This window comes from Cryptomeria japonica, unplaced genomic scaffold (genome assembly GCF_030272615.1).
Source record: "Cryptomeria japonica unplaced genomic scaffold, Sugi_1.0 HiC_scaffold_204, whole genome shotgun sequence".
Taxonomy (NCBI): domain Eukaryota; kingdom Viridiplantae; phylum Streptophyta; class Pinopsida; order Cupressales; family Cupressaceae; genus Cryptomeria; species Cryptomeria japonica.
In genome coordinates this window covers 63,485-90,542 of record NW_026729026.1, presented here as the reverse complement: position 1 = coordinate 90,542, position 27,058 = coordinate 63,485, and the positions used below count along the sequence as shown (strand labels likewise).

The window sequence follows — 27,058 nt, the reverse complement described above, 5'->3', positions numbered from 1 at the left end:
TTATTTAAGTCTTTTTAAATATATAATAAATTATTTATAAATATAAATTTATAATTAAAAGAAATCTAAAATTATAAGTTTGGAAGATTTGAATTTTTTTTTTTAATAAATTATCTCTTATAAAATCTTTTCCCCTGCAAATGTTATACATAAATAAATTTATGAAATTTCACATATATAAATAAAAAAAAAGATACATTGAACAAAGCAAAAGAGAATACAATAATAAAAATTAACTACCATTCACCTGTTCACAAGAAAATTAATAAAATCTGCTATTAAATCTGTCCATATTTCTCTTTATACCAGACGTAAATATTATAATATATGTGCATTTATACTAGACGTAAATATTATAATACATGTGCATTTATACTAGCGATGGAATGATACAGCCAAAATTAATGTAGGAAAGCGTTCTATTTAATGCAATGCAAGCGTGTGGGTCCCATAGTTGAAGAGACAATTTTTTTTTATGTAATGTATTTAATAACGACGGCAGTATAAAATGTGATAATGATTTAATAGTAATAAATGTATCTTGCAGATAAATATATTATTTTACATTATAGAAAATTGAATTTTCAATTCACCATTTAACATGAGTGAATAGAAATAAATTAAACTATAGATATTTTTATTCAAAAATTAATTGAAAAATTGAATTCAAGGAAAAATACACGATAGTCTTGGTTCTTGTCTTTCTAACCATCTTTGTACAACGGACTAACTTTCAGACCGTGAAAAGTAGGAACTGTTGTCGGTTGAATTGATGTCCCTCTGTGTAATCGGACTTATCTGCTGATCCTGATAATCAATATCGATCTCTTCAGAGATGTCCAAACTTGTTGCGTGATATTGCACAGCCGCTTTCATCTCTACCAAAACTTCGCTTGCACTAGGCCTTGACAATGGGTTGTCTGCAACACACCTAATTGCTAGCTTCGCCACATGAGCAATGGATTTATTGCTGTAATTGCCAACCAATCGCTTGTCCACTATCTCTACAAATTTTTCAGGATATTCAACCATCTCCATAAACGGTGTGACCTGTTGAGGAAAAACATGTAAGTTACGCTGTCAATTTCTCTAATAATTGAAGCCTCAAATTACTGTCTTAATTTGCAATGACGGAAAGGTTAGAAAAATATCACACCCATCTAACAAGATTAATTTCATTTGAAGAAACTTTTGTATCTATAGGTGCTCTGCCACAAATGATCTCTAACAAAACCACCCCAAAACTATAGATATCACTCTTGTCAGTCAGGACTTCTGTCTTAAAATACCTGTCACGCATAGAAATACAATGTCAAAACAAATTTATCAATTTTAGAATTGCGGAGTACGCAAACAGAGGGCAAGTAGAAAATTACTCTGGATCTAGGTATCCTGCTGTTCCTTTCACAGTAGTTGTGACATGAGAATCCTCTCCATCAATTGTCACTCTTGAAAGACCGAAATCTGCCAGTTTCCCATTTAAATTTTCGTCTAGAAGAATGTTGGCAGTCTTTATATCTCTGTGAATAATTTTTGGGGTGCAACTTATGTGCAGGTATTCCAATCCTTCAAATAATCATTTGTAGTATTAGATCAAGAAAACTGGTATTTATATGTAGCTTTATGACAGAAATTGTTTACCTTGCGCTGCATCTAAGGCTATGCTAAGCCTGGTTTTCCAATCTAGATTCGGATATTGCCCTGCACTGTTACCTGGGAGCAAGAAAGTGATTTTTGTGGTGAAGTTATAGTTTTCCATATTCATAAATATGCAGCAAATGGAAGAATATTTTACGGGGGACATTTAATTACCATAAAGACGATCTTTTAAGGAGCCTACAACCATATATTCATATACAAGCATTAATTCTCTGGATTCGTTGCAATAACCAAGCAAAGACACCAAGTTCTTGTGATGAACTCTCGACAGAAGATCAATCTGTTCAGCAAGTTTGAAACAATATATATTAGATTTCTGTAGTAATTGTTTTCCATGTGAATGAGATTTAACATTGTTAGGCTGAAAATACAAATATATAATATGAGGATTTAAGAATCTAATATTACCTCGTTCAGAAACTCTAGAACTCCTTGTTTGGAGAAAAGAGAGAGCACTTTTACTGCAATTTGATTTCCGCCCTGCAATTTACCACGGAACACAGAACCAAAGCCACCTCGTCCGATCTTAAAGCTAAAGTTTTCTGTAGATGTCATCATCTCTTCTAGGGTAAACGCACGGGATTTTGTTGGGTTCGGTACCAAAACCATTGAGTAGTCTGCAATTCATTTGAATTGGTTGTAAATCTAGCTACTTTTAATAAGGTATAAAAGTTGTTGATTTAATAAACTCTTACTGAAAAGAGAAACATTTTCTTACCGAGTTCAAAGATATTTACAGATTTGCTTTCTGATGCGCTGCCTTTGGAATCTGCAAGTACGATATCCTTTCTCCTAAATTTCCTTCGGTACACAATAATACTTACAATCAAAATAAAAGCTATAATTATGATGCCGCCTCCTATAGCTCCAACGATAACTCCTACATTGCTCCGGTTTGAGTTGGAAGGGGTTGGATTCTGAGACGTATTAGTAAGGTACTTATTGCCTTCGTAACTGCAGGATTTGAATACAAAATAAACACATTCCGTATTCCGATGTACAATGCTATTTGATAAGAAAATGTTATACAAAGTAGTATCATAGATAAAATAAGAACGAATAGCATGTGATAATATTACGTTAATATATTCTTCTGAAGGAGAAGTTGGGGAATTACGCCGCTGAAATTATTGTAGTCTATGAATCTGTCACAATCAGAAAAGAAATCATTACAAGGTTTCAGTACTTGTACGACGGTGTTGACTGTAAATTAGAAGCGAGAAGAGAAAACCTACAGCTCTTTAAGATTGTCTAGTTGGGATACCCAGTCTGGAATTTCACCACTCAAGCTGTTGTTTTGTAAATGTCTGCACAACGGACCCACCGAATTCCTTAGATCTTTATTAGTTTGTTGTTTGACGTTAGAACTGACTGTTTTGCTAAATGCCATACATTAAGAAAGCCAAAAAAACAAGGAATTGTATCGAGATACGTACAGTCTCTCCAGCTTTCTCAATCTAGAAAAATCTGGTAATGTTCCAGTCAAATTGTTATTTGCCAGCGATCTGTGTGTACATGCAAGTTGGTAAGAAAGGATTAACCATAATTTAATTCCCAAAATAAGGATTTCTGTCAGTTTATACATGTAAAATGCAAGGTTAACCACCATGATGTTTCACCCAAAACAAAACCAGAATTTTTCTGAAAAACAATTAAGTACTTCGTCAATCGTATATACAGGGAAAGCATCGGTCATTTTATTCCAAATAATATTTCATAATTAAATTTGAATATATCTAATAGAGATATATTATTATTTGGTTTTTATTGGAATGGTAAAATTTATGCTCATATTATTCATCAATTATTTTTAATAGAATGTTTCAATGTCATTATAAACTAATTTTGGTACAATTTTATATCAAGTGGAATTTTTTAAAATATTTATGCATTTTTATTTATGATTTTTAAATGATATTTTCAACTTTATTAATATCTATTTTAATATATTTGTTTCATTGTTAGTCCATGTTTCTCTATATCTATTTCTCATTTTGATATTATAATTTTTCTTAGTCTTGAGTCAATTATACAATTAGAACTAACTCCAAATTTGTATTTTTAAAATTTATTTTTGTCAGCCATTTCCAATAGCTATTTTGTCTTTGTATATCCTATTATTTATAAACAATTATTTTAATGTTAACTAATATTCTAGATTAATCAAATATCCCAAGCAATAACAATAAAAGTCTATACAAATATTCTAATTTGAAATATTATGATTGTTTATTCTCTACTAAAACTTGTCAAAAGTCATAAAATTAGTCTACCAAAAAAACTAAGTAAAAAATTATTATCACTTACAATCCAACTTCTCATGAATATTTTTAAATATCAATTATATTTTAACAAATAGAAGAAACCCCCCCCACAACTACAACATTGAAGTTTGTAGTTGACCATATTAAATCCATGCCTCAAAAATTAAATTTGTGTTGTATTACCTCAATCCCAAACTGTAAGATTGACCCATAGGACATTCAATTTTCACAAGATTAAATATGGTCAACAATTGAGACACGTCATTTTTTTAATTGTATTAAATTAATTGTTTACCTTCATTTTAACACATGCTTGAAATGACGCTGTAATTATATTCTTGAAACGAAATAATGTAAAACTAATATATAGTTCCGTTTGCTTACATGTTAATGAGCTCAGTCATCTGAGCAAGAACTGTGGGTATGGATCCCGTCAGACTCCTTCCGGCCAAGTTGCTGAGAGTAAACAACACCAATGGGTTACATCCTTTCAAATCTATTTTCCCACAATTGTACCTATAAAAATAATTAGAATTCTCTGAATAAAATTACATATCCGAAATTCTGACAGAAGGAGGACTGTTATTGCACTGGATTCCTTCCCATGGAAGAACAAAACAAGGATCTGAAATCCAATCGTTGATTTTAAACTGTTTCTTCATAGCAGCTAGAGCATCAACTGCACAATTACAAAATAGACGACTTCATTAAAAATTTTAATAACAATAAAATAATTTAATACTAGTAAAAAATTCTAAAGCAAGAAGTTCTTACCATCAGCTGAGTAAGTTGCAATTTCAGTAGTAATGAGCTGGTAGTACTCCAAAGCATTGATGAGAGGACCGGGACCTCTGTTAGAGGATCTGTACAGCTGTATATTGTCAAAAGTAAAATTTCTTCCGAACGTCGGTATTTCCCCAAAATTAAACCCAACCTCTTTGGCAGAAAAATCTCTTTCCACACGATCGAGTGTTAAACTGATTTGCCCAACCTTCATAGTCATTGAATCAGAGACGTTAAGCACGTTGCTTTCTGCAAAATAGAGTAACAGTAAGGGGTTGCTTATTGGTTCGAAAACCATGTCTATGCTCTGGTTGGCAAGTGTCGTAGCTGCAGTTTGCATAACGGCAGATGGAGGAAGGTCTTGGGTGTTGTTCGTTGAGATTGTCCCCTGCAACGTAATAGTCTGGAGTCCTTGCAGTAGAAGAAAGGGAGACCACAGGCGATCGAATTTGTCTTCAGGATACCTAAATAAATGGATTAAAGAGATGTGAAACCTAAAAGGAAATTTAAAAGGGTTTATGGAAAAACGAAACAAGATGAGTATTATTACCTGATTGTGGTATTTCCACCGGCATCATATCTTGCCTCCATACGCAAGATTGTTCCGGGCTTGGCTTGAGGATACATGCCTTGTTGAAGGGTTCTCAATTCAATAGCAGAGATAAAAGGAGTAACCGTCTCAGAGGTTCTAATCAAGCAAATAAACAGAGCATCACTTGAACTAAACAAAATCCTCTCGCTCGGCAGGTTCAGCTGTGAAATTCTGCTTGTTATGTTTCTCACGGACAACATTTCCGTAGTCTCAATGGAGAATCTAAAGAGCGGAGAGACTGATTGTACACTGTAATTACCATTATAAAACCAAATTCTTGCAAGGTGAGGCACTTTTGGGGTTATGGGCAGTTGATAGCAAGATTTGTCGAGAGGCCCTGGGAAGACTCGAACACTTTGCTGGTATTCTGGCATGCTAGAGTTTCTTATTTCTACCTTTTCCCCGACTTGTATATAATTATCATCAGGAACCCATTGTATACCGTTTTCATGCTTGTAATTTGATTTCCCGCCATAGTCGATGCTGAGAAAACCTGCTTTAACAGAGATACATACAACAGAGTTAAACAAAACAATACAATTGCCATATGCAATTAGGATTTAACTGGTATATACTGACCTGGTTGAGCAATAACAAAAGCAACACACCAGAGGATAATAATACTCGCAACCAATACCATTGCAATATAACCCATAACTGACTGCCCTAAGCTTATTTGGAAAGTAGATTCAAAAAATTCTTTGTAAGCAATTACTTATGGGATAATGTTATGACCTACATTTTCTTGCCTATATTTTGTGAGAGGTGGTCAAAAAGTCAGGTCAATAGCAGATGGTGAAGGAATGCGTCAAGCCGTCTGACGACAGTCACGACACTCGGTCGTATTCATTGAGATGACGTACTCTGTGAGTCGGTCAATCTAGAAAACTTGGATACAATTTTATAGTAGGGGTGGTGCTGTCAAGATAAGATTCAGTCGAAACTTTCTTTAATAAATTGTATTTGCAAAGACAATAGATCACCTAAGTCAAGAGAACTATAAGGAATATTACAGACCAAATGTGATTTAACAAGATACGACAATAAATATACGTATATTAATATTCGGTCTATGGCGAGGACCACGCAACAACAAACAAGTGCCAAAAGTTGAACTGAAATATATTAAATCAAATTACAATTCCATTTTCAAGGGTTGAGTGTAATAATGCGGCTTCGATAGCCTCTGCGTTTGTCTCGCTTGAAAATAAAATCAATGTAACCACGGGCGTTCCCATGGTTTGAAAGAGAAATTAAAAGAAAAACGTCGATACAAAATCACATCTAAATTTCCAGGTAGAGGAACACCACGGAAACCTCTAGGATGTTAAAATTATACCGACCACGAGAATTTCGTGGCCAATGATGTTATTTTTTAGCGCATTTTTTTCTGGTATTGATCAAGCTGATTTATTTTTTCGGTTTTATTATTGAACATTATTTTTTTTTAAAAGCATATATTAATATCAGTAAGCAAATCTACAATACGGGAAAAAGTCTGAAAGAAGTATTTCAACATTAGAAGTTATTGAAAATGATTGCTTTAATCCTTCAACATTCCACTCTGGTTTAAATTTTTTTTACTAATTAGACAATTATTTAATTTTAATGATGAAGTTATTTGCAATATTCTAAAAAGTTTTTTGATTTTGTGTTCTTTTTCAACAGATTTCTAAAACATTTTAAATTTATGAATTCAAAATAACTGATTGGATTTCAAATCCTTGCTTTGCTCTCCCTCTTCAATCTCTTTCTCTCAATTTTTTTTTTCTCTACCTTTGTTTCCCTACCTCTCCACCTCTCTCCCTATCTTTGTATCTCTTTTCCTATCTCTTCCTAGCGCTCTCTCTCTCTCTCTCTCTCTCTCTCTCTCTCTCTCTCTCTCTCTCTCTCTCTCTCTCTCTCTCTCTCTCTCTCTCTCTCTCTCTCCACCTCATATTCCCCCCTCTACTTATCATCAACACATCAAATATTTTAATACAAACACAATGATCCTTTGGAGTCCTAACAAAACCCGACTGTAATGGAAAGCCATCATACTTATGAGACCACATCTCGATTGACTATTGTAGTCCATCTAAAGAATGTTGTTAATGTACAAATGAAATGTTACTAGCCTCTAACCAAAAAAAAATCATGTTATTCTATATAATTGTTCTCCTTAGTGTCCTCATATACGAAATCAGTTGTAAATCCTATTTTCTCAATTTCAAAGTCTCAAGCAACAACAATAGATAAAAGGAAATAGGAGATAACTTAGCAACAAGAAATAAAATCTCACCAAAATTAACTCCTCTCTAAGAGTAGTCTTGGTCACTAATCTAGCCTAATACCACTCTAATCAATTTACTATACTAATTTTTTCTTTAAACATCCGCTTCCAACTATTGGGCTTTCTTCCTTTGGAAAAACTAACAAGATCCTATGTATCACAATTACACAAAGTTATCATATCCTCCTACTTGACCTACATGTAAGAATTACTTTCCCTTGAAGAAACATGCCAATAATTAACAAAGAAAGTATAAAATGGAAATCTAGTTGGCTATACATGTCAATATGATCTTATTGTTTTGTGGACAATCTCAAGGTACAAGTAATAGGTTGTACATGTTCTTCTAAATACTATGATCCTCATAATCATATAAACTATTTACACCTTCTCCTTCCTCTTCATTCTCTAATCCATTTAATTATTTTTGTTGAATTTTGCAACGCAAGTTTCTTCATGTCAAACAACAAACAAAAACACCTTCCACAAGAGAGTTACATAAAAGAACGCTATCTTACTCAAAAGCAAAGAATACATAATTATAGGATGAGTTACAATTGTACAATGAGGTGCTTATAAAGAAATCACATAGCTAAATTTAGGAGAATTAAAGTGCAAGCATGAGGAGATAAATAAAGTTCAACTCTAGATAACTAGGTTCATAAAAGCTAAACTAGGTGCACAGCTAAAATAAGCACTCGTAAGTGAACTTAAGCAAAAAAGAAAAAAAGAATAACTAGTTGTAAAAAAGCAACTAATAGCTAAATATGCTCTAACTTAATGTGCATCTTTCTACTTTTTTATTTTATATCTTTAAGTTCACTATTTTAGTATTATCTTTCTTTTTTTGTTGTTCTTCATGTAAATTAGCTAGGTAAATTCCTTGAAAATTACATCTTTAGAATTTATCATTTTTAAAGTAAGAAAAAATACAAATCTTACAACATTTTTTATTCTCAATGCAACCAACAAATATACATTAATGAGGTTGTTGGCTCTAGTTTATATCACTTCTTTTCAGGCACATGAAGATAAACCTCACAACCAAACACTCTTAACTTTAAAATAAAAGGCTTATTGTGTATCCACAGTTTAACATCCACTAGTACAAATATATTTGAATTAATGATCTCTAATAATATCCAAGAAACAAACAACTTTCAATGAGTTTAGTGTTACCAATAATATAATTAGAAAAGCCATCAACTATGTTTTAGTTAGGAATGGTCCTAGTACAATTTTCCCTAATCTATGGTGTCACAACATACATGGATTTTAAGTTCTCATCACATTGACAAAATTAGAAAAAAAAAAGAGGCCCTAGGCCTAGAAAAATTTCTAATTTGTGATTCTTTAGAAACCACCAAATGCCCTCTTGCCAACTTGCAACCAAATTTATCAAATGTCACATGTATTCAAAATCATTCAACGTGGATACTGTAAATGGTGAAAGTTTTAGGTTTTCAACAATTAGATGTATGAAAATTGCTAATATTTATACTTAGGGACCATTACATTAAAAAAAGGGGTAAACCCAATAGATTTAGCCATAAATCAGCAAGGATAGGGTTGAGAATCCTTATTAGGTTTACTAGAATTGAATTGATTGCCCTCTTTTAAGTTGAATTATAAAAATGTTGAAATTAGGGTAAATATGTTGAAAATGAAGTAAACACACATGAACAATGAGCTACAGTCATCAGATCGAGCAACAAACTTGGATCTGATGAATGCAAGTATATTTAGATTTGTTCCTAGAAGGAGCTCTTAAAATGTCAAGACTGATATGCCCGTCGCATTAGTCCTCTACACTTTTCCCATCCCAAGGGAGATTTGTTCATCACTGTAAATAAAGTAACTCTGTACCAGCCTAGTAAGGTTCACTTGACTCATGAAAACAAAAATACCAAAATTACAAAGCAAAAGACTATGTTTGCAAAGTAACTTGAGTATCAAGATATGCAAAAGAGTAAAGCATTGAGTGGAGTGTATGCCCCCACGTTAAAGCAATTGCATATGCAACAATGGGAGAATTTTTTTTAATGTAGTATGCATGCATCCAAAATAAATACACGTTATCACAATGATATGGCCCCAAGGAAGAACAAATCAAAGGATAGTGATCACAAAACATAAAACACATAAGGGTTATACTTAGCTCTAGGGTGAGTATTATCTTAAGATAAATAACTTGTATATCATGAAAAATATTTTTATTGAATTATCCTCATCCCCCTAAGAAAGTAGAACCACAATGGAAGAAGGGCACCTCTGTCTTTTGAGTCAACATGGAAAAGACAAAAAGAGATCTTAATGCTTTTGATCATCCTCAAGTAGACAATAGTAAGGAGAACAAATAAAAGAATTGAGAAACAAATAGAGGATGATTATGAACAAGCACGAAAGGAGAGAGAATCTATGGCATGAATGAAGCTAATCATGAAAATAATCTACCTCCCAATCTTGCTCAACATTGTTTTGTGAAGGTGGACAAGATGCAAGAGGAGAAACTTCGAGCATACTAGATGGAGCTACCACAAGTTCCAAACAAGGACCATGCTCTAATGATGAGTCACTTGTCTGTTACTAGGAGATAGGATTAATGCTTGTGAGAATTGTTATTGTTTAGATAAATCATTGTCAACATCAACATATTCATATTCATCATTGAAATCAGTATCATCAATATTGTTAGCATGATGTTCGTTTTCATCCATCTCTTCATCAAGATTAATAGAAATAGGATCTTTAATAGGAAAAGAACATGAACCATCATTAATCTTAATATTTTTTTATCTTGGAGATTTAGGTTGAACTTTCTCCCTATGGTTAGGTGAAGGCTAGACAAATGGGATCATATCAACATTTGGTGTCTTTTGAGAGGAAATTGGTTGAGAAGTGAGTTCATGACCCTTAGCATGACATCTCCATCGAGATTCTCTCGCACAATGGTTTATTTTAGTTTTAAAAGAGGGTTGTGAAGGATTAGGATAAATAGGCATAGGCTTTTTTCTTCTTTTAAAGAAGGATGAATAGGAGAATGTCTACTAGTATTAAAGATAGGAGATGTCGAGCACTTTCCTTTGTAAGATGTAGGATGCAAAACCACAACATATAGAGGAAGAATAAGAGGTGTAGGAAGGAGATTGGGTCCATCATGAGGAGGAGGAATAGGTCTAGGATCTCTAGGATTACTCATAGATAATATCACATCATTCTTCCACTTATGATAAGATTGAAAAAGAGCATCACTTCTAGGTTTAAGAGGTTTAAATTGTTTAGACCAAAAGTAATCAAGATTAACATCTCAATGCCTCACCATGGGTTGATACATGCTATGATTTATAATAATGATTTTATCATTATGAGGGAATTTTAGACACTTATGAATGGTAGAAGGGATCTCTTTCATGGAAGAGGTAAGGATGTCCCAACTTAAGATGAAATTGATCTGATGTAGGAATGATAGCAAAAATGACATCTAAGCACTTAGGGACAACCTCAATGGGAAGAGAAATAGAACCAATAGCAGAAAAAGAGAAACCATAAAAGATATTAACCACAAGATTAGATTTATCATATGTTACTTGATGCAATTGTAAAGTATAAATATATTCTTCAGTTATAGCATTTACCATTGATGCTAGATCAATTAGCACTCCTCATGAGAGTATGTCTTTGATCTTCACAATGATATATAGCGGGCCATCAAGTGCTTCAATAGTTTCACTAGGATCAAAGGTAATGTATAGGTACTTAGGAGGTGCAGGTTTATCAATAAGATTCACCAGATTGTTAGAATCAAGGCCAAGTTCATAGGGATAAAATACAAGATGTTCACACTCAACCACATTAGTAGAATTGGAATGCAAAGTATTAGTAAAGATTTGGAGGTGTTGATTTGGATGAGCTATAGAATTGTTTGCTTTGTCATTCTCACCAACTACAGATATGATATTGTTATTAATAAGGTCTTGAATTTTACTCCTTAAGGAATAACACTTTTTAGTGTCATGACCAAGTTGACGATGATATTGGCAAAAAGAATTGTAATCATAATAAGGTAGAAAATGTTTGGATGTGTCAATTGGTTTGATGGGAGGAAGTGTCAACACATTTTTTTATAATAATTGTGTCATGATACTATGCAATGATTCAGAAAGAGGAGTAAATTCTTTCCTAAAATACTTTGATAAAGGAGGCACACCTTTTTTTGCAGCTACTACTTGGGTATTGATGTTGTTGTAATGTCCTAAATTGTACCCCCTTACAATTTTGACTACATTTGGGGTCCTCACCTTATTGTTTGCGTCCCTACGGCTGATGAGGACCTGATTCTCCTCATATCATGTAAATTTGACTTCATATTGACCTTGTGCATCATTTAAAACCTTTGTCCTAGCCCCTAAATTGGGTAGGACCAAGGCATGGCACCTTGCTTCCTAACAGGACTAGTAAGCCATGCCTTGGTCTTCTGAATTAGGGCCTTGTTTTGGGCTCCTTGGCTCTTTCAAAAATTGAGCAGGAAACCCAGCCCCGTGTCAGCTCATGTCAGAAAATTAATCTATTTTTTGAGTGGCAACTATAAAATGAGGCTTTTCCCTCTCATTTATGTAGACACACACATGAAATTCAATTTGACATCATGAAATAAAGCAATTAAGTAAAGAAAGAAAGCAATCAGTCTTCCTTCAAGCATTGGAGTAGAAATAAGGTCAAGATTCAAGCATTGGAGTTGACATTCATGTTCCATGTTGTTGAAGACATCATAAAACCCTAATTCCATAGAGAGACAAACAAAATGTCACAAGGAGGCATATCATTTGTGTTTTTAGTCATTAGTCAGTATCTCCCTCAAAAGGAGAATATTTTCATTACTACAATTCAATTACCTTTCATTTCTATTTCATGGTTAATTCAAAAATTGGGGTTTGAATTAGGTAAACCCCTATTCCCAACCTATTTACCCTTCTTTTTGTGTGCAAGAAAGAGGTACACAGATTCAATCTTTAAAAGAAACATTATTTACAATGACGAATTGATCCCCCATTGAAGTGCACAAAGTTTGGAGGACTAGGGTGAGCGGCACCACAGTCTCGACATTTTAGGAGCTCTTTCTTGGACCAGGTCTAAGTCTAGTTACATTTCTTAGATCCAAATTTGTGGCTCAATCTGACAACTGTAGCTTACTCTTTAGGCATTTTTGCTTCAATTTCCAACACTTTTAACCTAAGTTTAGCAATTCAACTTACAAAAGAGGGTTTATTAATTCACATCATCAAAAACCTCAATCCAATTAAAATTCTTAGTCCTAATCCTTGTTGGTTTGTGACTAGATCTATTGTATTGAAACCCTCTTTTGAATGTAATGGTCTTAAGTTAGGAAATTAGTGATTTATCCCTTCTATGGTGGAGACCCTAATTTTTCACCATTAGAGTTGTCATTGAACTTATGAATCCTTTATTCCGTTTAAACTTCACAAAATATTCTTGATTATTTTCACTTTTATCAACCGAAGCCATTGAAGAAGATTGTTCAAATTGACTCACTTGAAGTTGATAGTTATGAATGATTGCACACAATTGTGTAAATAAAGTAAACTCAGAGAAGAGAAGCTTATCCCTAATGTATTTTTGCATATTAGAAATAAAAATTATTTGAACATCTTGATTAGGCATAGGATAAGAAATTGGAGAATACAAATGTGTATATTTAACAATAAAATGAGTCACTTTTTCTTTAACACCTTACTTACAATGAATCAAATAGGTCAAAGTAATCTTAGGACCAATATTATTATGAAATTGTTGAATGAAAGAATTATCCAATTGTTGAAATAATGTAATAGAATAAGGAAGAAAATAACAATAACATTGCAAAGCTTCATCCCCAAATGTTCTAGTAAACAATTTAGTCAAAAGTCTTTGATCATGAGGAAAATCACTACACAAAATTTGAAATGTTCTCATATGAGTCAAGGGACCACCTTTTCTATTATAAAGCTCTAATTGAGGTAATTTCACATGTTTAAGGTGTAGAACATGAATAATCTCATTAGATAATGGGCTCGCTACATCAAATGTAGGCACATTAAACTTTGATTGGTTTATGGAAGTTATTCGTCGTTGTAAGCATGAGACAATTTGAGCTAGGCTATTGATGTTTGCTTTGGTTGATGGATTAAAATTGGAAATTTTGGATTGGGATGGAGGAGTAACATTGTTGAATGAAGGTGAATGTTGAGAATAAGGAGGTGGAACACTATGATAGGTAGGTATGGGAGATTATTGGGTCAAAACTAAAATATTCATGAAATGAGGTATAAAGGAGTTTTGATTAACGATATTTACCCCTTGACTAACATGTGTAGGGTTAAAATGTTGTGTGGAAGTAGCCATGATGTTAGATGTGAAAGTAGGCACACTAGGCATAGATGTAGCCATAGGGATAGAGTGATTAACTTCACTAGGTGCTTGAGTATAACCAAGGACTTTAGCACAACTTTTCATAGGCATGATATTAGTGTCAACAATATGAGAAAGGGCACACAACAAATCAACACTAGCTTTATCACTTTGAACCATTCTCTTTACTCCTTCAATCAATGGGATAACCTCAATTTTTGGGTATTGTTGACTCATCAATTGTTAAATATTTTTAGAGTCATTATCAATCTTCTCCATTTGGTCAATAAAAACCCTAGTTAATGATTCACCCTCATCATGAGAATTAGGTAAAGAATGGGGATAAACAACACCAATTGTTTGAATAGAAGAACCACCCACATTATCGTGAAACAAGTATTTCTAATTAGGCTCCATATCCTTTGTAATTAAACATTGGGAAGCCTTAATTATACAACTTCTTCTTATGGGAATATTATAGGTAGGACTAATAGTAGTAAAAATCATGTACAAAGAAGGCAAATTTGAATTTGAATTTGAAAATTATGATTAAGAAATACAATTCTTTTTTAAAATCATTAATTAACCAGTTTATTAAGCCACTTTATTTGTGAATTTGGAAAATAAATGAATATATATCATAGCATAGCATATAAAGATCACATCTGAAAATTAATTTGAAAAATTATGGAACCCACAAGATAAATTCAGAATTATAAATTAGGTTTTTTATAAATTCAACCACTAAATTTATATAATTCAAATTGAAAATGACATCTACGGGGGAAAATTTGAATTTCAAATTGAATGAATAATCAAATTTGAAATAAATCTGAATCAGACAACCCACAAGCTTAATTTTTGAATTAAAAATTAGAGATTTTATAAATTTAACGTCTAAGTTTTTTAAATTCAATGAAAAATTAAACTTGAAAATGTAAATTTGAATTTTAAATGCACAAACATTCAGATTTAAGAACATAAATTAGAAAATAAAAGTCTAAGATGCCAGGTTCACACAAATGTAAAGGGTGAAAAATAATAGGGTTTCCACCATTACAGGCATATGTGCCCTTGATAGTTATATGACTCCTCAATTTTTTGGTCATCATATGTGCTCTCACTATCATTAATGTATTTATAAGAGAAATAGGAGGACTCGTCACATAAAGTTTTTTCTGAATGGCAGCCATCCTATGTCATGTCATAACACAACTGATTTGAAAAGGATTTGAACCTATTTCTAGGTGCATGTGCACATTCTATCTATTGTCCATGACACACCTCTTTTTCCTTTGCTTCATTTCTCTAATACTCTCTATCCTAAAGATCTGAAATTTGTTCACTACTAAGCATACAATCTTCCTTTTGATATTGCATGATGTTTATTTCTACACAGGTCTCATCAACAATGGATTCTTCTTCAATCTGATCCAAACTTCCCTCTTCATTAGGTTTTTGTGTTCCCTCTGTAGATCTCATCTTGCATCCATTATCTTCTACAACAATTTCATCATGTAGACACTTGAGAAAACTATACAACTGAGAGTCATACCCTAATTTACATATTTTATTTAATAACTCATAAAATGGAGGCTTGACATCTGAAGGCATCTCCTGATAAATATTGAACATCCTCATGAAGAAATTTACTACGTATTCATTTTCTTGTTTTTTTATATTTAAAAAGTCATCCAAGGGAGACGCATGAAATTTTGTTTCCATAGTGTATTCTTAGTCTTCCTCTAGCTCATAGCACATGCTTCCTTCTTCACCTGCATCATGAAACACATCAAGGAACCATTTCTCCAACTCCCTCCATGATGAGATGCTCTATGTAGGGAGTGATTCATAGGCTTCTCTTGCATTATCCTTCAATGTCTTGATGAATAACTTTATCACATAATCTTCTGCATAAATCTCATAATCCTTTACGAATGTATAAAATGAGCCCAAATGATCAAGTTCTAATTCATCATATTCCCCATGGAATTTTGGTACAAGTTGTGAAAGCTTAGGGAATAACTTGTTTGGGATACATTGAAAGCTTCTAAGATCCAATGGCCTGATGCCATATGGAATAAATGGTTTTTTTTGAAACATTCTAAACCAAAATTGTTATTTCTTTCAAAAATGAAAATTTTCATCTCCTTCTAGATCTTCTCCCTCAGTAGAGTCACCAACTAAAATAGATCTTGTTATGTAGAATAGAGTTGCCACCTCCTATGGAGGAAAATATTACTTACTGATCTCCTAGGTTCTTCCTTCTAGTAGAGCATACCTTATCAAAGATTCTGGATTTGAAATTCTGTACACAACTCTCCAGCAGAGTCGCCAATCTATTGTGTGACTCAGATGGGGAAAACAAAACTTATCAAATCTTCAATGAAAAAACACCAGAGCTTCTAGGTGAATGTCAAACTACGTATGACAACTCCCTAGTAGAGTCACCAATCTGTTCATTCCCAAAACCACAGATTGGAAAACCATATGACTTGCCAAATCCTCAAGTAATCCAATCGGTCTTGGCCAACGAACAGGGATGGTCAAAGACCAAATCCCTCTACACTTTAGGCTCCATTGTACCTAGGTGGGTATGCCTCTTCCTCTCAAGCACAAAAGAGGTTATTTATAGTGGATTTAAACCTTTTAGCAAGTTTACACAACTGGCAAATTATTGTTCTGCAACTATGCTTTATTATGTGCTTTAACTAAATGCTTTGAAAAGAAATGATTGTGAATGTATATTGAAAATGAGATTGCTTTCAGGATTTAAATGAAATCTGCATAGATTAGTTGATATAGGATTTGGGAAGAATTGTTCTCTATCAGGGACCTTGAATGCATACTAATCAAAACCTTAAAAGATCAATAACAAACTAGTGCCTCTATCAACTCAAGAGACAACCTCTGATCAACTATGAAGGTTCAGTATATGTTACACAAACAATAAGAACTCAATCTTTTACTTAACGAAACGACATGTGATTCAAATCATAGCAAATCTATAAACAAATTTATCAAGAGGATGAAGATAATCATCAACACAAAAGTGTACACACTTTTTGCAAAAAGAAACAATGAACCTTGTATATTAATCTTCAGGAAATAATTGCATACATAAGCTGCACTTGCAGATACTTCTCTAATACAAATGATATTCAATCCTTCCAATAGTATATTGTTCTTATGACTCCCCCTCCATATCTATATTTTGTAACCACTTATATATGTGGTTGAATGGGCACCATACCCCTTTTGGGGTGAAAAGTCACCATTTTACATTAAAATTAACAAAACCCTTTGAAATTAATATGCAAACTAGTTAGTCAATAACCTTGTTTTAAGCTATCTTTTAGGTTTTTATTTGGTCGGCTACCTTAAACTTCATACATGAATCTGAAATTGTTTGTGGTGGTAGGAAACATCCACTTCAAAAATGGGTCTTCATCAGATTTGATATTGGAATACATGTTCATTCCAAGTCGACATTTCCTTTCATGAAGGTCGAAATAACAGGCTTTTCAGCCTTCTTACGGTCTTTTGTATGGTCTACAGCCAAAAACACATTGTACAGATCTAATATTTTTACTCCAACTTAGAAACTTGATTTTCTGAAATGGGCATTTCTTATATTTTCATGTTTCATTCATTTTAATTCTCTGTTCATATCATCTTTTCTACAGATCAAAAACACTAGTCTTTCATGGGGTCCATTGGAATTAATTTATTCATATCCTCCTTTAATCTAGTTGTTCATATCATTAATCATCCATTATGTGTCATTTCCATGAAGTTACCACCATTTTTAATAGTATGGAGCTTGACATTATTTGGAAAATTGAAGCCCCAACAGGGGGAGTGACATGTGTTTCCAACTGAGTGAAGAAGGTCAAAGGGGGGGAAAATGTGTGGTAGGTGGGTGAGAGTCGATTGCTGCCCCCCTTTTCCATTGATGTCGAAAGGGGAGAAGATGTGCCTAACACACTATATTATTAGTTGATATCAATGCCAAAGTGCGAGATTGTTGGCATTAGATTGTCATTGATGTTAATAGTTGAGTGTTGATATTTTGGTATGGTTTTGTCATTGATGTCAACACCTACTGAATAAACCTACTTTGGAGATCCAACAACATTCACCGGCAAGTAGTAAATTGTGCAACAGTTACTGGTATATGGTTCACCGATAGGATATATTGTTCACCGGTACCTAGAATGATATGGAAGACACTTGGTAATGTCTAAGACATCATGTGTACACTCTATTTTGAAGAAATAATAATTGGTATATTCATATTTGCATATTTGCTTTTACCAGCAAATAGGTCCAGGTTATCTAGGGTTACACCGACAGGTTTATCTTTTCTAGATCAACATGGCACGCTATGGAGCTGATTTATTATTATTCTAAATGCATTAAGCTGACATGTTCGATCGGTTATTACATCGGATGTTATATTATTTGTAAAATGTTTTTATTGTAATATCTTGTAGAGCCGACCTACTAAAATTGGCCTTAGGGTATGGTATAAATGTAAGATCTTATTTGTAAGATCAACTGTGGAATGCGAAAAAGAATTGTGTGAAGGTATATGCGAGATCAAGCAGAGGTATACACGAAGACATCATTTGAAGGTGAAGTTAGGTTTTTGTAGAAGCATATCAACATTACACCGGTACTGAATCCAGCATATGAAGATGCTATTTTGTGCAGTACATTCTTATTGGATTTAACCATCCATCTATAGTCAGTGTGACTCCCATTTGTGATTGAGCAGTGAGCTCTAGGCTGTTGGCCTTTCTGCATGTGCAGACCCCTTTTTGTACACTTACTATCTGCAGTAGTATCATCTGATTGTGGGTAAGGTTTCCCACCGTGGTTTTTCCCCTTACAGGGTTTCCATGTACAAATATTGGTGTCATGTTTTGTGGATGACTTTATGTTTATGTTTCATGCATTAATCCTTACCGGTATAGCAATTTACTGTTAACACTTTCTACTGCCATACTTAACTGGTTTACCGGTATTAAGCATTAAGTTGGTTAATTGGTTTTTGGTTTGAATTTATTAGACATCTGATTCACCCCCCCTCTCAGTTGTCTCTGGGACCTAACAATTGGTATCAGAGCTTAGTACTCTTTTGCAGAAGTTTAACAACTTGAGGAGATCCAATGTCTACTAATTATTTCAGGAAGGAGAGTCCTAAACTTGATGGAACCAACTATGCGATATGGAAGATCAGAATGGAGACACATTTGAATTGCATCGGTAAGGACATCTGGGAAATTACTAAGAATGGCTATACTGCTGCTGTAGCTGGTTAGACTACTCCAACTACCTTAGCCAAAGATGAAGAGAATGATTGCAAAGCAAGAGAAGCACTTTTGAGCGCATTATCAGATCAACAAATCATGGGATTATCAGATAGTTCTACTACTAAAGCTATTTGGGATCACTTGGAAACACTGAATGAAGGAGATTCCACAGTCAAAATTGCAAAACTTGAAAGATTCTGAGTCAGGTATGAACATCTGAAAATGGAAGAAGATAAAAGGATTTCTTCTTTTATGGAAAGAGTAAATGAAATTGTTTTGGGTATCAAATGTTGTGGATGAACCTTGAGTGAGGATGAAATTGTTTCAAAAATCTTAAGAGGTTTGCCATCGGCATATAAAATGAAGGTTACTACTATAAATGAGTTGAAAACAATGCCTAATACATCAGTAACTAGGGATACATTGATTGGAAAACTTTCAGCTTTTGAAATTGAGGAATTTGGTCCTGTTGCTATAAAGACTGATTTGGCCTTCAAAGAATCAACATCATCTGCTCCATCATTTGACAAATCAGACTAGAGAGCCTTTTATGCAAGAGAACTTGAAGAAACCAAGAAGGAGAATGAAGAGCTTGAAGAACTTGAAGCACTATTTGCAAGGAAAATAGCAAAAGGTCCAATTGGAAGTAAGTATGAAGGTAAAGCACCCTTTAAATGTTTTAACTACAATAAGATTGGTCATATGGCTTCAAGATGCCTTGATAGACATGCTAAAATAAGAGAAGAAGCTAGAAGAACATACAAGCCTAATCCTGGATATCAGAGATACAGATTTAAGAAGAACAAAGATAAATCTTGTTACATTGCTGATGAAGGTGTGACTGATGATTCTGATGAGGATCTGGTAGACAATGGATGGGTTTTTGTTTCTATAACAGAAGATCAACCGACACCTATTGCTCAACCGGTAGAACAAGCCCTAGCAGCTAAAGTTGAATCGAAGGATGAATGGATTATTGACTCAAGATGCTCACATCATATGACTGGAGACAAAGGTAAATTCTTGAACTTTCAAGAATACAATGGAGGTTTAGTAAGATTTGGAGATGACAAAGCCTGTTCAATCAAAGGTAAGGGTTCAATATCTCTTGATGGTAAACATAACACTAACAATGTCTACTATGTTGAAGGATTGAAGCATAATCTTTTAAGTGTTGGTCAATTAGTTGAGAAGGGTTTTCAGTTACAATTTAAAAATTGAAAATGCAAAATCATGAATAGAACTGGTTTGGAAATTGCAACCGGTAATCAAACTAGAGGTAATATCTTTCATTTGAATAACAGTGAAAAGGCATGCTTAATTCCACATATAGATGAAAGTTGGTTATGGCATAAGAGATTATGCCATGTAAATTTTGATTGCATGGTAAAAATTAGTACTTCTAAGGCAGTAAGAGATCTACCTAAAATTGCGAAACCTCATAATACAATTTGTAAGGAATGTCAATTTGGAAAACAAGTTAGAGCTAGTTTCAAAAGTATTCCAAAAAATCCAATAATGCTCTTGATTTAATTCACACTGATTTATGTGGTCCTGCTAGAACTAAAAGCTTACAAGGTGATAGATATTTCATGCTAATTATTGATGATTATTCTAGAATGTGTTGGGTTACTTTTCTTAGAGTAAAATCAGAAGCACTTGGGAAGTTCAAACTATTCAAAGCAATGGTTGAGAATGAAACTAGTAAGAAAATCAAATGTTTAAGATCAGATCAAGGAGGAGAATTCACATCTAAAGACTTTAATACATTCTGTGAAGTGAATGGAATCAAAAGACAGTTATCAGCACCTCAGACACCACGAGAGAATGGAGTTGTTGAAAGGAAAAACAGAACTATCTTGGATACAGCAAGAAGTATGTTATCAGAAGCAAATCTACCACATGTGTACTAGAGAGAGGGAGTAAGCACTGATGTCTATACATTCAACAAAGTTCACATCAAAGGTGAAACCGGTAAGACCCCTCATGAACTATGGTTTGGTAATACTCCTACTCTTAAGTATTTCAGAATTTTTGGAAGTAAATGTTATATTAGAAGAGATGAGTATATTGAAAAATTTGATCCTAGAAGTGATGAAGGAATATTTCTTGGTTATTCATCTAAGAGAAAATCATATAGATGTTTTAATAAAAGATTGCAGAAAATTGTTGAGAGTACAAATGTAAAGATTGATGAACAATTCAAAAAAACTTCAAGGTATATAGACTCTGAACCGGCAACGGATATTGTGACAAATGAACCTACATTGAATCCACCGGTACAGAATGAAGATCCAGTTACCCCGGTATCATCAAAGGATTCCACACTAATTGAAGAATAATGGCAAACTAAGACACCCCGGTATGTAAGACTGAATCATTCTGAAGATCAGATAATTGGAAACAAATTTAAAGGAGTTATGACAAGAGGAAGATTGGCAAATGAAGAGGTATGTCTTATTTCTCAAATTGAACCATCATCTATCAATAAGGCATGTGAAGATAAATTTTGGATTAAAGCTATGGAAGAAGAATTAGGACAAATTGAGAAGAATAATACTTGGACATTAGTTCCTCGGCCTAAAGATAAAAATGTAATTGCAACCAAATGGGTATTTAGAAACAAATTTAATGAAGATGGTAAGGTTGTCAGAAATAAAACAAGACTAGTGTGTAAGGGGTATTCTCAGAAAGAAGGAGTTGATTACAATGAAACCTTTGCACCGGTAGCCAGAATTGAGGCAGTTAGATTATTCTTGGCTTTTGTAGCTCACAAGGAGTACAAAGTTTATTAAATGGATATTTAATGTGCATTTTTGAATGGAGATCTTGAGGAGGAAGTTTATATTGAACAACCTAATGGATTTTCTTTGTCAGATGACAATGATATGGTTTGCAGGTTAAGAAAAGATCTATATGGATTGAAACAAGCCCCAAGAGCTTGGTATGCAAGATTGGATAAGAATCTTTTAAAGATTGGTTTTACTAAAGGAAATGCAGATAGCAATTTATATTACAAAGTAACTAATGATGACATCTTGATTATTGAAGTATTTGTTGATGATATAATCTTTGGAGGAGAAGATGGATTATGTAAAGAATTTTCTCTTGAAATGCAACAAGAATTTGAAATGTCTATGATTGGAGAAATAAAATTCTTTTTAGGATTACAGATTTCACAGACTGATAAAGGTATATTTTTGAGTCAATCCAAGTACTTGAAAGAACTACTAAAGAAATTTGGGATGGAGAACTCTAAACTGGTAAGCACACCTATGACTACAAATGACAAATTATCTCAAAGGGATGAATCTACACCTGTTAATCCAACTAGATACAAATCTATGATAGGAGGTTTACTGTATTTGACACAAACCAAGCCTGATATTATGAATGTAGTATGTATTGTTTGTAGATTTCAGAGTAATCCTAGGGAAAATCATGAATCAACAGTAAAAAGAATTTTTCAGTACTTACAAGGCACAACAAATCTTGGATTATGGTATCCTAAAGATGAAAATTTTGATCTATGTGCATACATAGATGCAAATTGGGCAGGAGATGTGGATGATAGAAAAAGCACCACTGGAGGAGCATTCTTTCTTGGAAAGAGATTAGTTTCTTGGTTGAGTAAGAAGCAGAGTTGTACATCTTTATCAACAGTAGAATCAGAATATGTTGCAGCAGCAACAAACTGTACACAGGTACTTTAGCTTAAGAAAATGTTGAAAGACATAAAGGTAAAATGCAAGGAACCCATTACTATATACTGTGATAACACTGCAACAATTGATATATCTAAAAATCCGGTATTACATTCTAAAACAAAACATGTTTCTATCAAACTGAATTTTCTAAGGGAAAAAGTTGAAGAAAAAGAGATAAAACTGGTTTATGTGAATACTAAAGAACAACTTGCAGATATTTTCACAAAACCTTTACCTAAGGAGACTTTTGAGTATCTCAGAGATCAGCTTGGAGTCATACCACCACCGGTAGAGACTTAGACAGTTGATGATTGTCATCAACCGGCAGAATTAAATGGACAAATCTTTTATTCCGGTATTTGATGAGGAAGCTACTTCTTAGGGGGAGTAGTTGGTATATTGAATTGGTTGGTACTTTGTATGAACTTGACTTTTGTGACTTTGGCTTTTGATGTCAAAGGGGGAGAGATATCTATGGAAAAACACATTATCTTTTTGGTGAGAGATTTTAGGGGAGAGATTTTGAAAAACACATTTAAGGAGAAATTGGTATGAGAGATTGGTATTGTTACTCCCAGGGGGAGAAATGGAGATTGTTGGTTTTTGTATTTGGCATTTTGATGGTTTTTCCATCTTGTGTTGCCATCAATGCCAAAGGGGGAGATTGTTGGTATTTTGGTATGGTTTTGTCATTGATGTCAACACCTACTAAATAAACCTACTTTGGAGATCCAACAACATTCACCGGCAAGCAGTAAACTGTGCAACAGTTACTGGTATATGGTTCACCGATAGGATATATTGTTCACCGGTACCTGGAATGATATGGAAGACACTTGGTAATGTCTAAGACATCATGTGGACACTTTATTTTGAAGAAATAATCATTGGTATATTCATATTTGCATATTTGCTTTTACCAGCAAATAGGTCTAGGTTATCTAGGGTTACACCGACAGGTTTATCTTTTCCAAATCAACATGGCACGCTATGGAGCTGATTTATTATTATTGTAAATGCATTATGCCGACATGTTCGATCGATGATTGCATCGGATATTATATTATTTGTAAAATGTTTTTATTGTAATATCTTGTAGAGCCGACCTACTAAAATTGGTCTTAGGGTATGGTATAAATGTAAGATCTTATTTGTAAGATCAAGTGTGGAATGCAAAAAAAAATTGTGTGAAGGTATATGCAAGATCAAGCAGAGGTATACACGAAGACATCATTTGAAGGTGAAGTTAGGTTTTTGTAGAAGCATATCAACATTACACCGGTACTGAATCCAGCATATGAAGATGCTATTTTGTGCAGTACATTCTTATTGGATTTAACCATCCAACTGTAGTCAGTGTGACTCCCATTTGTGATTGAGCAGTGAGCTCTAGGCTGTTGGCCTTTCTGCATGTGCAGACCCCTTTTGTACACTTACTATCTGTAGTAGTATCATCTGATTGTGGGTAAGGTTTCCCACCGTGGTTTTTCCCCTTATAGGGTTTCCACGTACAAATATTGGTGTCATGTGTTGTGGATGACTTTATGTTTATGTTTCATGCATTAATCCTTACCAGTATAGTAATTTACTATTAACATTGTCTACCAGCATACTAACTGGTTTACCGGTATTAAGCATTAAGTTGGTTAATTGGTTTTTGGTTTGAATTTATTAGACAACTGATTCACCGCCCCCCCCCCCCACTCTCAGTTGTCTCCGGGACCTAACATTGAGTGGATGAATGCCAAAGTGAGAAAATGTTGGCATTAGATGGTGAATGTCCCAAATGAAGGTCAAATGGATAATAATGGTGTTGTCCAGCAGATTTGACTGTATATGTGCAAGCTAAATGTAAGAAAGCTAACAACAATTGGACAAAGAAGACATAGGCCATAGAGTGGTAAAGGCATTAGGCAAATAGTGAAGACTTGGGACAAGTACAGCTACAGTAAAATGCATAACGCACCATGTCATTTGCAAACTATTATATTTATATTGTAACCCACTATGTTATCACTCACATCATGCTAGTCCAATGAAGGTACTGGTATAACATAACACATCGTGTCTATCTCTATGGTCTCTACACATCCGCAAGGGGAAATTCCACTACTAACTGGTCATGTGTGGATCTGCGGGTAAATGGGAAAGCATTTCATAGCTCTGCATATCTACTCACTTCAATGACCAAGTCATTTGTAGAATTGGGGGTAGATGGCTATGCGGCTTCCATACCTCTGTAGGTCAACTCACTATGTTTGCCAAGTCACCTACGGACTTACAAAAAAAGGAGAAAATGTTGCCGCAACCTTGCACGTGTGGGCCCCACCTCGGCCAACTTGTCTATAGTAGGGATGAAGTGGGTGAATCACACCTCAACCATGGTGGCAATGTTAGAGCCGTAAGGAAGAAATCCTCCACAAATTCCTTGGTCTACATGAAGCAACTCCTTAGCTACCTAATAAATTGTGGAAAAGGGTATTGCTTCTGCAACTCTGCAGTCATAACAGGCAGAAGTGTCATTGCTATCTTTATAGGTCAACACTTTGCATTGACCAAGGTGGTTGTGAAATCACAAATAATATGCATAACATGTTGTGTTACTTAAACTGCTGAAAATGTAAGGAGATGCACATAACACACAGAGTTAGGATTATAATGATGCCGACAGAAACATCGCCCAAATGAACATTGACTAAAGGCAACCTGATGATGAAAAAGAAGAAGAAATAGAAGATGTGGCATGTATGGAGAAAATCAGATTCCTCTGTCAAATAAAGATTTAAATTGCCAATAAAGAGTGGCGGTATGCACATGGTAAGTGGTGGTTAGCAAACAAATCCAATTAGATCGCAAATATGAAGAAGAGAGACAATTGCATTTAATGTAGAGCTAGTAGAAGATCATTTGAGTGGCTCGAGGAGATAAAAAAAATCCTCTGTTGACAAGACATCGGATCGTTCAGTAGGTGAATATTATTAAATATAGTAATATGAATGTGAAAAATAATTTGAAAAGAAAGAGATACAATTAATAATGATGATAGATGCAAAAGAAAAAAAGAATCAGCTTGTACAACATGATGTGATTTTAATTCTTCTTTTGGCAGGAAGTTTGGTTATTGTTACCACATGCTCAAGATAGAGAATATAGAGTGCATGAAAAAATGTGTGTGTAAGTGTTGAAAGTGTGAGGGGTGTGTGGTGAAGAAAAAATAACAGAGAGAAAAGACCTGTAAAAGTGTGAGAAGCAAGCTAATGCGAAGACCAAAGACCAAATAGTGTAGAGCTAAGGTAGATAACATACAAGGTTATTCACACATAATGTGACAGAGAGAAAAATAAACAAGTAGAGATTAGAGAGTATCACAAAGAGATAAGGAGAGTACAAAGAGTAGAAGACAGGGTTGGATAGCAGAGATCAAAGGGCAGGGGAGAGATATTAGAGTGTGAGAATAACACAGTATCAAAGCAAGAATAGCTTCTTGTATTAGTAAGTTACAAAGTATAATTTGTAATAAGGTGTCTAAATTGTATTTAAAATAGATTATTAATTCATTGTATGTCATTTGAGTGGGTGCTCAGATTACAGATAGATTCTCCTTTGAGTTGGTGCTCATAAAAATTAGGGGTTGGTGCTCCTTTGGGTTGATGCCCATAAATATTGCAATCAAAATACTTTATTTGTGAGGCTGGATTACAATAGTAGAATCTACCACCATTTCTCACTAAGGTTTTTCCCTACCGTGGTTTTTCCTCATACACACCATGTTATGAGTATATGATGTACATGTGTGTTTAATGTTTCATTTTCATATTATTTCTCTCTAAATTTAGTGATTTCTTAGTTTAAAATTATTTTTAAAGATCCACTTATTCACCCCCCTCTCAGTGGTCCATTTGTGTTCCTTCAACAGGTGGTAGTGTGGAAAAGTTCAAGGCCCAATTTGTGGCTCATGGGTTTTCTTAGAACAAAGGGATCAACTATGATGAGACCTTTGCTCTGGTAGTTAGGTACTCATCCATAAGGGCTATCATTACTATAGCACCATATATGGG

At 34.0% G+C, this 27,058-nt stretch overlaps 1 protein-coding gene across 1 annotated transcript; it reads right to left on the bottom strand.

Moving 5' to 3' along the window:
- Positions 1 to 610: 610 nt before the first annotated feature.
- Positions 611 to 5,953, bottom strand: LOC131868367 (probable LRR receptor-like serine/threonine-protein kinase At5g48740). Its single transcript, XM_059215637.1, has 15 exons — positions 5,878 to 5,953; positions 5,257 to 5,791; positions 4,698 to 5,170; positions 4,476 to 4,602; positions 4,308 to 4,379; positions 3,096 to 3,164; positions 2,895 to 2,966; positions 2,739 to 2,804; positions 2,378 to 2,613; positions 2,068 to 2,276; positions 1,813 to 1,939; positions 1,642 to 1,713; positions 1,377 to 1,566; positions 1,157 to 1,289; positions 611 to 1,050 (listed from the first exon to the last, which is right to left on the bottom strand). The coding sequence occupies exons 1-15, from the start codon at positions 5,951 to 5,953 to the stop codon at positions 727 to 729; spliced, it is 2,781 nt and encodes a 926-aa protein (XP_059071620.1). The 3' UTR covers positions 611 to 726.
- Positions 5,954 to 27,058: the final 21,105 nt, after the last annotated feature.

Bases quoted from the DNA above. Each gene is read 5' to 3' on its own strand.
- LOC131868367 (XM_059215637.1), bottom strand. From the start codon at position 5,953: ATGGGTTATATTGCAATGGTATTGGTTGCGAGTATTATTATCCTCTGG. The intron at 1,290-1,376 runs GTAATTTTCTAC...TATGCGTGACAG, and splicing joins GCAGGATACCTAGATCCAGA to GTATTTTAAGACAGAAGTCC. The intron at 1,051-1,156 runs GTGTGATATTTT...TTTCCTCAACAG, and splicing joins AAATTAATCTTGTTAGATGG to GTCACACCGTTTATGGAGAT.